The 15,585-nt window shown below is 38.3% G+C and overlaps 1 protein-coding gene across 1 annotated transcript in view; it reads left to right on the top strand.

Annotated features, from left to right (window-relative positions):
• PLEKHA7 (pleckstrin homology domain containing A7) overlaps positions 1-15,585 on the top strand; it is a 144,776-nt gene that overhangs the window by 85,210 nt on the left and 43,981 nt on the right. Inside the window, exons 4-7 of the mRNA XM_058806362.1 lie at positions 5,240-5,351; positions 10,971-11,075; positions 12,817-12,889; positions 14,085-14,185. Of these exons, the coding sequence (XP_058662345.1) occupies positions 5,240-5,351; positions 10,971-11,075; positions 12,817-12,889; positions 14,085-14,185 (391 nt within the window). The remainder of the gene's footprint in view (positions 1-5,239; positions 5,352-10,970; positions 11,076-12,816; positions 12,890-14,084; positions 14,186-15,585) is intronic.

Here is a 15,585-nt window from a genome sequence, read left to right as displayed (position 1 = left end):
GCACAGAGGCTCTTCACCACGGTCCTGTGAAGACCTGAACTCCTCACTTGAGTTCGTGCCAGGTGATGATGTTGGCATCTGTGGATGTGTCTGGTGAAATCAGAGGAGCTGTTGGCACCTCCCTGTCCTAGGCCTAGGAACTGTGATGGAGCTGTGCTGTGTTTCCAGTCCTTTTCCCTCTGGCATCAGGGATTTCTTGGAATCTCTGGTGTTGGTGGTGTGTCAGTTTGGAGTCAGTGTTGTAGATCCTTGTCCTGTGATGAAGGGCTCAGGTCAGAGAGGCAATCTCTGGGTTGGCATGGTCTGTGGACCCTTTCCATTGTGGCATCCTTTGACCAAGACTACTTTTTCCTGTAGTTGGAGAACCCTGTCTGAAGCAGTAGCACTCTCAAGGGTTTCATAAAAGGAGGTTTGTTCTTTAGTGCTGTTGTGATGTGATTTATTACTGGCTGGTTGATTTTAATTTAAGATTAGGGCCAGGGGGTTGTCAGCAGATGTTGACTGGGAGCTAGTGGGGAAAAGTGAGCACAGATTTGCTCAGGCTGCAGCAGACATATCTGTTTAAAAGGACACATTTTACATCAGAAAAGTAATTTACAGTTGTGTAGAAATGATGAATGTTGGGACTGCTCTGGCCATTCCTCATCCTGGAGGCAGTGTTCTGGCAAGAAGGTTTGGAAACAAGTTTTGGAAAATGACACCAAGGAGTGATGTAATCCTAGCTTGGTTATGACTCAGTTGTGAACCAAATGCCCTTGATTCACTTGATCAAATGAGAACTGGGCACTTTCAGTAGAAGGCTGGGACTGTATTTCACTAGTCTTTCCCCAAGGCCTTTAAACAATATCACATCAATTTTGCTTTTCAAGCTGAAATCTGGTTTTCTCAACCCCATTGTAGCTGGAACCTGTGACTTTTGAATTACATTATCTTTTGATCCTTACACTATTCCTTCTTTCTAAGGGTGATCTAATTTAGATTTCTTTTTTTTTTTAAATAGTGAATTAGTAATTCCTTGTTTCCTAAAACATTCTTATCTGGGACCACTATCAAATCCCTACCTTGTGCTCTTTTTCCAAGCTTAGCAGCTTTGGTCACTTGGTGTGTGGGGTGTGTGTTCTGCATCCTTCACTACTCTGCTTGAGAGCCAGCTTTTCTGCCTGTCACTTTTAGGTTTCTTTTTTTCTCATGGAATGGTTGGTCATAGGTGACTGCAAGATACAGCCTATGAGCTCATTGTTTGTTATAATAATTTAATTGTACTTTTCCTTCTCTATTCCTTTACTAATAATTCTTAATGTTCTTTGGCTGCTGTTACTCATTGAGCTGATATTTAAAAATAACCTTTCCTTGGCGATGTTGTTTTGAGTGATAAAAGCTGCAGAGGTGGTTTTTATTTCTTCCTCTTTTGAATTACTTTTCTGTTATTGGCACTGAATTCACTTTGGCATCATGGTTGTTTGTATTTTAAGTTTATTTTTCTATCTCTTTCTGCCAGCATCTCGGTTTTTGTCTAGAATAATTTTTATTTTCTTTTGACTTGTTCACCTCACAGTTTTTAGGATCACATTGAAGTAGTCTGAGCTTCTTGCTGTATGGGAAGCCCCTCCATTTCACAGCTGCTTCTTGATCTTTGTGCTTTGCTTTCATGTTTTTAATGAACCCTTAATCCACAAAGGGACCTTTCTTAAACAGCTGATGGAGAAGTGAGAATTAATGATAAGTCTGCTAGACAGGTGTTTGGTTTTTAGTTAAATACATTGTTACACGTGCATTTCTCTGTGAACAATCTATGATAGAATTACTGAGGATAGCTGTATATCATGTTTAGATTTCTCCTCTCATATTTTTGTTTAAAAAAGTTTTTTAAGGAATTGTGGACAGAAAGGAAGAGTCAGGCACATACAGCCATGTGACTAATGTTAAACATTACTAGTTGTTTATTAGGAGCTGTATAGTATTTGTCATAGGAGTGTGTTTGCAAATGAGGAGATAGTACTTTAAAAAATACAAGAACATAAATGTAGACATATGGGGGAAAATATAGTGTGCTTAATGCAATGAGTGCTATCCTCTTTCTTGCCTGTTTTTGTGTGCCTGATAAAACCTGTGTATCACCTCTGGGGAGAGAGCCATCTTATTTTATCTATTGCATTTGGTTACTATAGCAGCAAAAATATCAGGTGGAGAGTAAAGAGGAGACCCAAACAACCCTAAAATAAATGTCTACCTTGTTTACATGTATAGAAACACTAGGAGGGTTGGGGTTTTTTTAAATCTAGCTGATTAGGCAATTTATTAGTAATAAAACTGCATTGACACAATGTTATTGCATCATGTCTGATTCCAACAAATAAACTTTTTAAGTTGCTGGTATGGATGTGGATCTTCCAAGTCGACTGATCTTTATGGTCTCTCGTGAGTATTGCATTTTCAATATGGGCTACTGGTGTAGTCATTGTTTTTTATTGTTCTTCTTCAGTGTTAGGGTTTTTTAATACCCCAAATGTTGGCTATGTACTTTTTTCAGCTGGTAAATATGGTTTCTGGAGACATACTAGCAATGTTTAAGTAGAGCAGGGAGTTGCTTGACAGGAGATATTATATAGGGTGTTATTTTCAAGTACTTGAAAATATTTACACAGTATTGGAGTTCCAAATGGACACACTGCAATTCTGTGTGTGCATTCACACACTTGTGGGAGGCAGTAAAAAACTAGCCTGAAAACAGTAAAACAGCATCACTACGAAGATGGAATGGGGTACCTTGGATAACAGGTATTATTATCAAACATCTTTGGTAATAGAGACTTTGAACTAATGTTTCTGAATGCACAGAGTCAGTGCTGTAGTCAATTATTTTTGAAGTTGAATCTGTAAATATTATTAGGACAATGCTAATTCCCTTAACAGGCCAGGATGTTTCAGGTAATTCTGCATATTCTGCCTGTTTTTATTTGCTTTTAAAAACACTGAGAATATTCAATAGCTGTTAAAAGACTTGAATACCTGAGTTTTATGTTCTGATTTCATGCAAAAATCCTATTGTAGCCTTGAAATACTATATACAAATACTGAAATAAATTTGCAGTATTGTTTTGTGTTTTCTGTTAAATGTTGGGTACAGCAATTTTGCATTACCAGGTTTGCTGCTGAAGACTTGTTATAGGAGAATAATGAGAATAATAATGTATTTTCTCTTTCAATGGACTTAATGTCTCTTTTGCTTGCTATTTGAATTCTTCCATGGCAACTACCTCACATTTTTAAAGAGCATTTTTCTTCTTGTGAATTTGAAGTTCGTCATTAATTTGATTCTACTAGAAAGGGAAAGCCTGGTTTCTTGGCAGTGATCACTTGTAGTGGCAAGTGGAAGGGCAATCACAGTATGATCACATAATAAATGCTTAGAAATTACATTTTTATCATTCTGTATTGTATTATGATTTTCTTGTGATGGTCTTGTTAAACATAAAGCTTATTTTGCTCTGTAATTCTTCTATTTTTTTCAAGTGCAGTATGTTTAACCTGCTGTGAAACAGCATTTTTGGGAATAGAGAAAATCTGTTAAATCAGAGTAGAAATATTAAGTTAAAACCATTCCTCTGGGGTTATTTCTTCTTCATTAATTTTTTATTGGAAAAATTAATTCCAATTTGTCAAAATTTAAATAGTATTTTTCATTTTCATCAACAGGAATAGCTTAGGCAGTGTCATATATGGGAAGTTTCTTAATCTGCGTTTTGCAGAGTCTGGATTAAAAGGTGATTAAATGCTGAACCAGGGTCGCTGGTTCATTAGAGGTGAGGTAAATGGACTCAAACTGACACGTTTAAGTTCCCTTGCTTTAAAGGATGGTCAGGAATTTTAGGGGCCTGCTGTAGGTTGTTCTTACATCTTGGACCTGAGGTTATATATAAAATCTAGAAAGAAGGAATTTATGTCAGATGTGCAAGATATAAGTAAAATGGGACCTAACTTGTATTAATTACTTGCAAGCTTCATTGAAACCCTGGTCACAAATGGAAAAATAAGGAAAAAACACCTATCCCAGTTTTTGAACAGATAATTGTTCAGGTTGTAACTGAGGAAGAGCAGTGGTGGCAAATATTTTATCCTCTGTTAAACCTTGTGTTGAGCTACTGAAATCACAGACTCTTCTCTGTTCTCATGATAACTCAGAATTATTTATAATTCTGTGGAACTCAGTTATTCTGTTCTCTGTTGGGTTCAGATCTGGATTTCAGTGGTAGCAGCAACCATATTTGGTGTAGCTTTTATACCATTTTTGGTTTTTCTAATAAATGGCTTTGGTGACTGGGAAAAGGAAAATCAGATGTTAATTGTTTGTTTTGTTGTGTTTTCTTTTCTGATGTGACTCTATTGCTACTTGTTATTTGCTAAATTATGTTGTTAATGATTTTTGAAAATGCCACCTGTGGTTTTAATTTCATTCAATGCTGGTGTCGAGTTTGGCTGCTGAAGCTTCTCTTCACAGAGATTTTATTTTGCCCTTCTATCTATCCTCTCAATTCTTCATCTGGGTGGCTGTACTGAATTCTTACTTGTTGAACAGGTTCTTCTGGTAGGATTGACCTCACTCATGCTTTAAATGGATATCTGAGCTAGTTATCAGGATTTCTGGAATCTTAGGATGACTCAGAAATTACACATTTCTAATGACTATCTGCCTTGAATTGCACCATTTTGCTTAAAAAGGTATTTTAATAATTCATATTGTGCTATGAATCATATTTTGGGCAGATTCAAAGATACAGCATTGAGTTAGTGAAAGATCTAACAGCAGTCAAGGCTCAATTTGATTTTAAATAAAAAGCCTGTTACTGCCAAGTGCTGATTCCTGTCCTTTTCTCCCCAGTACTGGCTCTTTCACAGGTTTGGCCAATTCTCTAAATTGGGCAGTTTGGTTTCACTGCGTAGGCCTTATCTTCTCTCTTCCTGCACTCCTTGTTAGATCTTGATTCTCTCTTTGGTTTGCAGACAATTTGGCAGGTTTCTCCCTACTGATGCATAGACAAATACCAATCATCAGATGTCACTGCTTGAGAAAGACCTGAAATCTAAATGACAGGAGTGGTGCAAAGGAGCTTGCAGACACACAGGAAATGTTTTACTAACTTGTTGTTCATTTGCACACTGTGAATTTTAAACATAAAAAGGCCACACTCAATGTTGGAAACATTGTGCTTTAGATTATCTGGTTTTGTTTGCTTTCTAGACAGAATTCATCTATGTCCAACCAACAAATAAACCAAAGGCCTTCAAGCATGGTCAGTGAAACGTCCACCGCAGTAACTACGTCTGCTGTTGATGCAAAACCTGCCTCTAAGGTAAAGGAAAATATTTTCTTTTCATCTTGTTGATCACAACTTCGCTGGTCTTAAATCCAGTATTCTTATGCTGATTTCAGTAGGGCTGTGGATTTAGCTAGAAGTCTAGTCAGACCTCAGAGAAGAGATAATATCTTCTACCCAGACACAAACCTTTTGACAGCACTGTATGCAGCAGTAACAGCACTGTTACAGCTCTTTTAGAAGCACTGCATGCCCACATGACAGCATTGAATGGTGACTTCTTACATTGTGATTATTGGGACATAGAAAGTTTGTGTGTTACAAGTGGAAGTAAATATATGAAATATTAGTATTTCCGCAAGTGTTTTAGTAGTTCAGTGTATATGATGCATGATACCAGGAATTTGCAGTTCTTAATTTTTCATGAAATCTTACTGCCTTTCCTCCTCCTAGTAAGAATTAAATCCTTTCTGCCCTCACTGCATTGCACAAGCAGTGCAGGCATCAAGTTCACACACATAATGTTTAATAATAGAAAAGTCCATTCCTTGTCATTGACAAAGGACCTGTGTCCATTATTGAACAAAGTATAATAAAGTGCTGTACTTGAAGTGTCACCATCTATTTTAATACTTCTTTGACCTTACAGTAAATTACAGAACAGTGACAATGGTAGTGGGTGGATAAAAAGGGATAGAGCAATATTGAAAGAATTAGCAGAGATAATTTTCTTTGACTGCAGTTCTTAAGCTTCTCAGTTGGTTTTCTTTTAAATGCAAAAGTGAGCAGCCTTTTATGTAATTGAGTTTAAGAAAGGGCTTCACTGAATTGGTTGCAAAGATGTTTTGATAAGTTGGAATACTTGAAATCTTTTACTAATCTTTGACTACACATCTGATTTTTGGATGTGCTTGAGTATAGGAGATGATACAATTTCAAGAGAAGCTGAAAATTAATTTTTGAAAAATTATTTTTTAAAACTTAAAATGTATAAGTTATTGAACCAACACAAAGATTATAATGTATCGTATCTCAAGAATACATTTATCTTTAAAGTGCTAGATGAAGTTATCACTGCAGTCAGCTTGGTAGGTTGCTTGAATTAGTTGAAACACTTCTTTTTGATATTTGAAGAGTTGAATTTACCAAAGTATGTTAGAATTTGTTTTTACCATATTTATCCTCCTTACTCTGAGTTTTTAAAGCCTGCATTAGAGGCAGAAAGCTCATTTTTTTTTTTTTTCTGTTTTGAACCAGCAAAAACTTACTGGGGACCTGATAGGGTGCTTTGAGCTGGGGAGTTCTCCAGTGGCGCAGCTGGCTTTAATTTGGCCAGGATCACACTTCTGCCAGAAAGCGTGCATCCTCCGAGCCCTGCTGCTGCTGCTTCCCTCTGTCACCTGCTTGCACTGATCCAGCAGAGACCAAAAATGGGGACTGGATTCCACTCCCAGGCCACCCACATGCTGGGGGCTCATTCACTGGGCATGTCAGAACCACACAGCTGAGCAGGAGGGTGATGCTCTTTCCATCACAGCTCAGAGAATGTCCAGAACCATCTCCCAAGGCTTTGGTTGGTCTGGTTTTGGTCTCTCTTTCTATTCTGTTTGCAGTCCATTCTAAGGGTGGCTGTGCATGCTTCTGGCAGGCTCCCAGGTGTGGATTTTTTAACTATAACTTAGAATAAAGCTCTCACAGAGGCTTTGCCAGCACTTTGCTTCTTCACCAAGTTTGTTGTTATAAGATCTGTTCTGCTTTGGGTCCTTAATTAAGATGAACCAGCATCTTTCCTACATATTCCTACAATGTTTCATCATTGCATGTGTTAACAGGCTTGAAATCACTTCCCTTGTTTTGTAAAGTCAGATCTGTTGAATTCCTTTACAGTCTAACACAAAAATTATTTCAAGTGAACTAGCTGTGAGACAAAAGGCTGTAAAATAACCTGTGTCCTCCACTTTGAGATTGACTTCTAGGAGGTTGAGAATAAATTTTAAAGTCCTTCCATCTATTTCCAAATGTTTTCTTCCCTGAATTCCATAATCATTCTTTCAAAGAGTGAGTTCTCAGATGCAAACATTAAGCACAATCACGTTCATGTTCTCTACTTAGAACAAAATTAACCATGGCTAATTTTTGGTTTTTTATTAAATGATTCTATAATTTGGTCTTGCAAATGCCATCAGAGAATGGTGTATGCATTGTGTTGGAATCCTGGCCAAGTTCAAACTTTTTTTCTATAGAGCTGTGCACATTTGGGGTCAGTATTTTGATGCAGGAATTGTCTGAGTAAGAAATCTCAAGACTTGAGAGCAATGCAGTCTATCCTACTCTTTGACATTTGAGGGGTATGGGCTTGAGGGAATGAAAAGCAAAAGGGCATTTTGATAAACTGCAGTTATTCTCTGTCCCAAAGATCTGCTTGTTCATAGCCAATTCAATTACATGATTGACCATATTAAAAGCCATTTATATTGATTAATAATTAAGGTTATGGAAGAATAAGGGTCTTCTTCAGTTTTACAGCAAGGTACATTTGGAATTTAGTCTGTTGAAACATGTGGTGGTGTGAATGGAAGTCTGTAAATGTTACTGTGCCACACAGGACTTTGGCCAAGTCAAAAATGAAAGGACTGTAGGGAATGTATTTACTATCTGCACTTTGAGAGCATGTTTTGGATGGGTTCTGCATAGCACAAGTCATTGAATTGTTGGTGACACTGGTAGCTGCTGGTATTTCCCTGAGGCAAACTGGTGAGGAATCCAAGTGAAGAATGTGTCTAGCAGCTGGAACGAGCAGTGGTGACAGGAATGTGATGTGCCAGCTCTGGGGCTGTCTGGAGCTGGAGTGCAGCACTGGGTCTAGCTCACAGCCACTGCATGTGAATGCTCAAAATTTGGTGATTTTTGCAGAGTTTCAGTTTTTTCTATCTGAAAAATAAGGATTATGTCTCATTTTCTTAGAGATACTGAAAGGATCCATAAGTTTCTAACTGAAACTCTGAGATTTTTTTGACTTAAAGAGTTTATGACTTAAACAGGTGGCTTTTTATGGGTCGACTTTAAAAATTCCTTCTAGATTGCAAGTTCCATGTTTTATTATGCGTATGTATTTGCATGTTTTGACCAAAATACAGTCTTCCTGTTTACTATTTTAAAAAGTCTGTCTGTACTTTTTTTGTTAGTCCTGTTTAAAAGAAAGAAAAAAATTCCATAACGAGTTAGCAACTTTCCTCCTCAGCTACAAGCTGCTGTAAGCAAGAAGATGAGGCAGTGATGGAAAGGGATTTGAAAATTTTGGCTTTTGACATTTGAGTTTTGTTGCAAAAACTCAGCAGTCATTCACAAGCAAGTCAGCATAACAAGTGTACTGAAGTCAGAAGTGACTTTTGTGTCTTCAGTGATACAGACAGCTGTGCTGACCTACATTTTTAAACTCCTGACAACGGTATCAGAAGAACTCAAGTTAGGAACACACTACTGCAGTGCAGAGAAATAGTTTAAAAATACACCTTTTCTTTTAAACCAATTTCTTAGTCTAGCCAGTGGAAACAAGGTGTGATTAAGTATGTTATGCTTTGCAGTATCTGTTATGCTTTGTTTTATTCCAGAGCAGAATGAGATAATCAATACTGAAGATTATAGGAGAATTTTAATTACATAAAGCACCATAAAAAGATAATTTTGTTTCCATTATGGGTATAGGATTGACATGTAATACACAGCCTTTGGACAAATTTTCCTACTCCTGTGCCTTAGAAATTATTTGGTCCTTTGACCAAGTCCAAGGATGATTTTTCTACATTGTGATCTGCATTTTTAAATTATTAATATCAGAGAAAGTGCTTGATTAAAATATCTGACTTTAAAAAAAAACCAAATTTAAATGCTGCTGTAAGGCTAGATGAGCTGCACTTCAACTGCTCCTCAGTTCCTTCACCCTTCCAAAGATATACATGAGAGAAAGATTAGAAAATTAAATTCTGTACATTTTGTAAATTGATTTATGTTCAGCTGCAAAGTATAAATGAAGTAAAAACAAAATAAAAATAGAATTTTGACTTTCAGAGCTTTAACAAATTTTGGCCTCATTATTTTTCATCACCCTTTTAACGTTGCTGTTGCATCTTAACACTGGGCAGCAATTTTTAAAAACTCAACTGTCTTGTTTACTTCTCATTTTTCTTAACCAAAGCCCTTACATGGCTGTGTTTGCACAAAGCCAGTGCTCCGCAGCCTGTTGGCTGAGTGCCTTAGCACAGGTCTGGCAGAGACACAGCCTGGGAGATTTGGTGATGCCATCCTGACCTGACTTCTGCTGTGAACTGGCTTTTGCCAGTTCCTCAGAAACCCATTTTACAACCTGCTCTGCTGGGCTTGTGCCAGCAGCCCTGGACAGGTGCACAAGTGTGGGTTTTTCCTGTGGTGCCCTGGGTGCTGCTGGGTCATGTGCAGGCTCTCACTGAGCTGTCTGGGGAGGTGGCACTGCTGGGGAAATCCTGCTCCTCACTCCTGTTAAATCTGCCTCACTGCTTCATATGCTGTAGCACCAAAAAAGAAGTGCATTTTTTCATACTGGTTTTACCTAACCCTTCATTAACACAGGAAATTTAGTGCTGATTGGTAAAGTCTGGCCTTCACCAATCAATCAACAGAATCCATTTAAAGTTACAATATTCTGCTATAATTATTTACATTTTAGACAGCAGTCTTCTAGTCCAGATGTTGCCTGCCTGGCAGGAGCAGTACACTGAGATACTCTTCTGATATTATCCCTTGTGTGTGATGAATATACTCGTTTCCAGAGCTGCTGTTTGCCTGCAGAGCATCTGTACCCTGACAAGCTCAGAGTTTAAAAAGAGAGACACTGTAGGAAAGAATTTGGACAGCTCTTTTCTTGGAGAGGTTGGCAGCAACTGTAAGGGTAGTCTGTCCTGAAGCACTTGGAGAGCAAACTGGGCTGAGGCTGGAAAAGAACAGGCAAATTACTCATTGAGTGCTTTTTCACATATGGATGGGCCTTGCTTGTTTGTTTTTGAAATAGTTTTGTCCATGTGGGTCAAAACTGAGGTTTCAGTAAGACACAGACCATTACCTAGGCCTTGTGGTTTCCACTGGCTGCTGTGTGGGTCTCTTCCCTGGTAGTATCACTGTCTTCTCCTTTTGTTTGCAGGGCCAGAGTCCAAGATTTTATTAAGCTATCAATGTTTCTTGACTTTAAACAGGAAGGAAAAATTAAAATTCACCAAAAAACTCCATCAAACCCCCCCCCCCCCAAAAGCCAAACAAAGAGCAAGAGTAAGATTTATCTACTCAAAGTCCTGTGTGTGTAAGAGACTTGTGCAATATTTTCGACAGACTTGCATGCAGCTCTCAAATATTCTTTCCAAGCACACTAAAATTTGCACAGTTCCGCCTTCTGACTTGACACAGCAGTGCTGCTGCTTTTCAGCAGGAGCTGGCACACCATCCTGATGAAGGTGGAGGATTGACTTTGCTCTGTTGTAAATATCATTGCCTGTTTACTTGCCCTTGAAAATGCCATGAGTACTTTGTTGCTGTGTAATGAAGTATAAGTTATTGCAGTGAGAGTATTTGTAATATGAAATGAGTCTCAGGATGGTTTAAAAACCACTGCTCCATTATACTTTCCAGGTTGTGAAGACTGGAAGCAAAGTTCACAGCTTTGGAAAGAGGGAACAAGCCATCAGGAGGAATCCCAATGTCCCTGTGATAGTAAGAGGCTGGCTGCACAAGCAGGTATGCATCTGATCACCTGGTTCTGTCCATATATTCAGTGCAAGCATCAAGGAGGAGCCTGTGCTTCTAAGGACTTGAGAAAGCAGAAGCTCCAGTGTTGGTGGCACAGGGCAGTGCTGGGTGCTTCCACAGACTTCCATAATCAGGAATTTGTGCTTGGCAAGTGTGAAACCCAAGGTTTACAAATGGCTTTGATTCAGAAGAGGAAACTGATAAATGGAAGTCACCATCTCAGCTCAGTGTTGAGGCTGTAACTTTGTTATCTAAATGTGGTTATTTTCCCTGGTTTGTCCTGCTGGCTCAGTGTCAGGCTGATCTTTGACTCCCTCAGAACACAGTCAGCCTGAGGCTGGCTGTGAAGGCCTTATTCTATCTACTTGGTTATGCCCTTCTACCCTGATCAAAGGCTGAATTCCAGTCCCTATGCCTTTTTGTTCTCCAGAAGCAGGAGGGAGAAAATGATGGGAAATGGGGACATGTAACCAGCTCACAGTAGCCAGCAAAGACTGGATTACAGAATTTCATTCAATGAACAGAATTCTACAGCTGCTGTGTCTTGAACTCTTAAGCTGACAGAAACACATCTTTGGGTGTAATAAGTAAATAAAGTATATGAGAATAATTCCCCTGCCTCTCATTTGGCAGCCTGTGCCTTCCAGATTATCACCAGAGATCCAGCAGCTAGATTTAGGGGTGGGCAGGAGAAGGCTGAAATCTGAGGCTTACAATTATGGTTTTACATGAAAGTGAAATAGCTGGCAGCTGTCTGCTTCCTCCTGGGTGGAGAGCTGTAATTCTGCTGTGCTCCACTCTCAGCTCTGGTGACATCCACTACCCAAGTCCATTAGTTCTCAGGACAGAATGAGAACTCGGACACAGTATGTGTTGCCAGCCTTGTGGCATGAAAATGGGAAGGGAAGAAAGTCCTTCCATAGATAATTTGATTGCAGAAAGGAGGAGGGAAATAGCTAGGGCAATGTTGTATATCCTATTTCCTTCTGTCCCCTAACCTTGCTTGTAAACCCTTAAAATATGAAGGTGCTTTTTATCCTGCTGGTCCCATCGAAGCCTACCCGAGCTGAACAAGTTGTACTTGCCTAGGTTATAGTCTGGCAATTTTAAAAGCTTCAGAAATTAATTTCAATGCAAATAATCCTCATTCTGACAAGGTTATATATATCTATATCTATATATATCTCCACAGGCATATTATATTATACTTCATTAAAATTTGCACATTATGCATCCTGTTTTATTTCCTAAGGAATATTTGATTAAATTACATTTTAGGCATGGGTAACATATGGTGATTGAATTATAGGATATCATTGCCTGAAATGTGAGGTCATACTTCACAGCTGTGTAGTGATTTTCATTTGGTCTGCAGGCAATCTTTGTTGGAGTTTGTGCCATCCAGAAACACACTTGGTTTTCTTATTGCAGATAAATCTCAGCAGATAAAATAAGCACTGGTTGTGTACAAGGTTAATCTGAATGCTGTTAGGGATGAGGGTTTAATTACTTAATGAAAATTAGCAGTTTGACTATTCTGCCCTCATTACTTTATAGCTGGATGTTTTGCCTCTTATCTTAGTACACAACGTTTTGCTGAGATAGAAACCATTTGTTTTGCACTTAGCAATCATGTTTAGGTAAGCTTCTGGTAAACTACTCACTGGATCAACACTGTGCCTGTTAGCTTTCCTTAAATGAAAAGTGTACCACATTTCTTGCATTTCAGGATAGCTCTGGAATGCGGTTATGGAAGAGACGATGGTTTGTGCTTGCTGATTTTTGTTTGTTTTACTACAAAGGTGAGTAAATATTAGCTGTTTTGGGTTAGTCTGAATAGTTCACCTGTACAAATCATGGTGAATGCATGAACTAACTGAGCTCTTCAGTTAAAGTTATTGTTCTGAGATGAACAGTGAAACAATTGCTTGGCCAGACATCTTAAATGCACAGCAAATTCTAGGCCAGAGTAGGGGAAGCAAAGGATGCTGTATAATATTTTTTCACATCATTTACGTTTGGAGTGACGCAGTTTACTTTGCAGAACATCTGACTGGAGTAAACAAGATTCATTCCATCTCTGGTCTGTGTTCTGGGAACTACTTGCTTGCACTTGGACATCTGAGTTTTTTAAGAATGTGCTATGGCCAGATCACGGCATTGGTTCAGTTTTTATCTAAGGGACAAAGTAAGACTGAGAACTTCTGAATCCAGTAATTCTGCCAAAAAAAGAGAAAGGTTAGATGTGATCTTAGACCAAACTAGGTATTAGGTAAGGTTCTTTTCAAGTTTTCATGTACTACAATTTTTGAAAAGCATTACAGAATATCAGACTTGAAATTAATATTTCTAGATGCTGCATTTCTGCTGTCGATCCCTTGGAGCCAGCAGTAAGAGAGGTTTCCTAATTATAGCCATTAGCCTGGATGTACAGTGCTAAATGGAAAGTCCATCATGTTTTTCAGCCTGTCACTGTTCATTTGGCACAATAAGCTTTATACTTGAAGTGTATTCTTCTGGCTGAAGCTAAAAAGCAGCATCCAACCCTCACCCCTCCCTAAGAAAAAAAGAAAAAAAACTCAATAAAAACTCAACCTCATTAGGAAAACAAACTCCAAACTTTTTTTCTTTAAAACTAAAGCATTTTTCTGCATGTATTATTGGTGTTGAATCATAAGTGAATTTGTGTCAGAAGGGACTTGAGGAAGTGTCCCATCCCAGTGCCTGGTGAAAGCAGGGTCAGGAAAGGAGTCAGCCCAGGTTGCTCAGGGTTTAATCAAGTCAGGCACTGAAAAGCTCCAAGGATGGAGATGGCACAGCTTCTCCCTTGGCCTGTGCCCCTGCTGCTCTGTCCTTGGGAAAATGCTTTTCCTTATGTTCAGTCTGAGCCACTGTTGTTTCTGTGTAATGCCTGTTTTCTCTGTGTCCATAAAGGAGAATATATTGTTAGCCCATTAAACAGGGCAGGGAATTAAATTCTATTTCTTTATTCCACAGACAGCAGAGAGGAGTCTGTTCTGGGGAGCATCCCATTGCCCAGTTATGTCATATCTCCAGTTGGACCTGAAGATCGTATCAATCGCAAATTTTCTTTTAAGGTACATTTGCAAAGCTTATCCGCTAATCACAGTTTATTTGCATTAGAAAAGCTGCTGTTGTAAACAAGAACACCATCTGTTTTCCTATTTTGCTTGTTACTAGCTTTTAAAAGCAGACAGGTTTATTGACTGCCTGTTGAAATGTGACATAGCATTTTTTTTTTTTTGCTTATGAATTGACATTCACGTCTGTTACTTTGTAAGTGTCCTTAGAGCTTAATGAAGTGTCCCTGAGTAAAGAGCCTGTTTCGAAAATCAGAAATTAGTGTTGACAAGTTGTTCCAGTACTGTGTACAAATTGAAAGAAAAGTCTTATTTACTTTATAATAGAGTACTTGATCTTATAATGGACTGATGTCTGTTTGGTTTTGTTGTGGATTTTTTAAAAGAAAAAAATCGACTCAGATCTCACAGGTAGACTATGACAGCACTTGGTCATCCTAAGTGATACAGACTTCTTAAAAGGAACAAGTACTCTTGTTTGATATAGCTTATGGGTGGTTTTGTGGTTTTTCTTTTTCTAAAAATAAATATAAGTATATAATTTGCAGTTCTAGTCTTCATTATAAAAGCCCACAGATATGAAAAAACCATATTTCTTGACAGTGCCAAACCTGACTCCAAGTGATTGTCCAAACTACAGCACTTAGGCAAAGTTGAGAAACTTCCACGCCTGTGGCAGATTTAAAGTCAGAGCAGAACTTGTTTTTCTATCAAGCATATCAGCTATGCACTATAAATTAATTTACAAATCAGGTTCTGATCAGACATACTTTAGGAGATCTAGAAGGAGTCTCTGTTTACATATTTTCTGTGCTGAAATTATGAGCAACATGTGACTTTCTATTGCATTTTGGTTTTTTTTTGAGGTGTTTTAAAGTTGAGACTGCCTTTTTTACTTTCAGTTCTGTTTTCAAGTGGATAGTGGTTTGAAATTTATTAAGCAAATATTAACTTGGGAAATGTGTTTAAAAAAGACCTGGTGCACTTTGTAGAAATGTTTATTGTACTTTTCAAATGCATTGAGCATGAGTTATCAGGATAAAACTACAAAGAAATCTTTGTTTAAGAAAAACATTCCACCTCCAGTATTTACTGAGTGTGATTCATAAAGCTCTCCTTTTCTAGAGCCTTTTCCTAGGAGGAAGCATGTACTGAAAGAGGGGAACTCAATGTGCTTTTCTAGGGTTCCCTGCTTTTTATTTTATTCAAATGGTGTTTACACACTCTGTTAAGTCACCACTGCCCAAGGAGAGTGGAATCCATGGTTTGGTCATGGTTAAACCTTTCCAGAAGTAAATGCAGACTTCTCCTGTTCCTTTTAGGATATCATACCTGTATGAGCTCTACCAGGTATTTAATCTGAGTCTTTTTCTGGAAATACATGAGACTTTCCACAC

This window comes from Ammospiza caudacuta, chromosome 6, assembly GCF_027887145.1.
Source record: "Ammospiza caudacuta isolate bAmmCau1 chromosome 6, bAmmCau1.pri, whole genome shotgun sequence".
NCBI lineage: Eukaryota > Metazoa > Chordata > Aves > Passeriformes > Passerellidae > Ammospiza > Ammospiza caudacuta.
The sequence above is the reverse complement of the archived record's forward strand: the minus strand, read 5'-3'. Positions and strand labels throughout refer to the sequence as shown.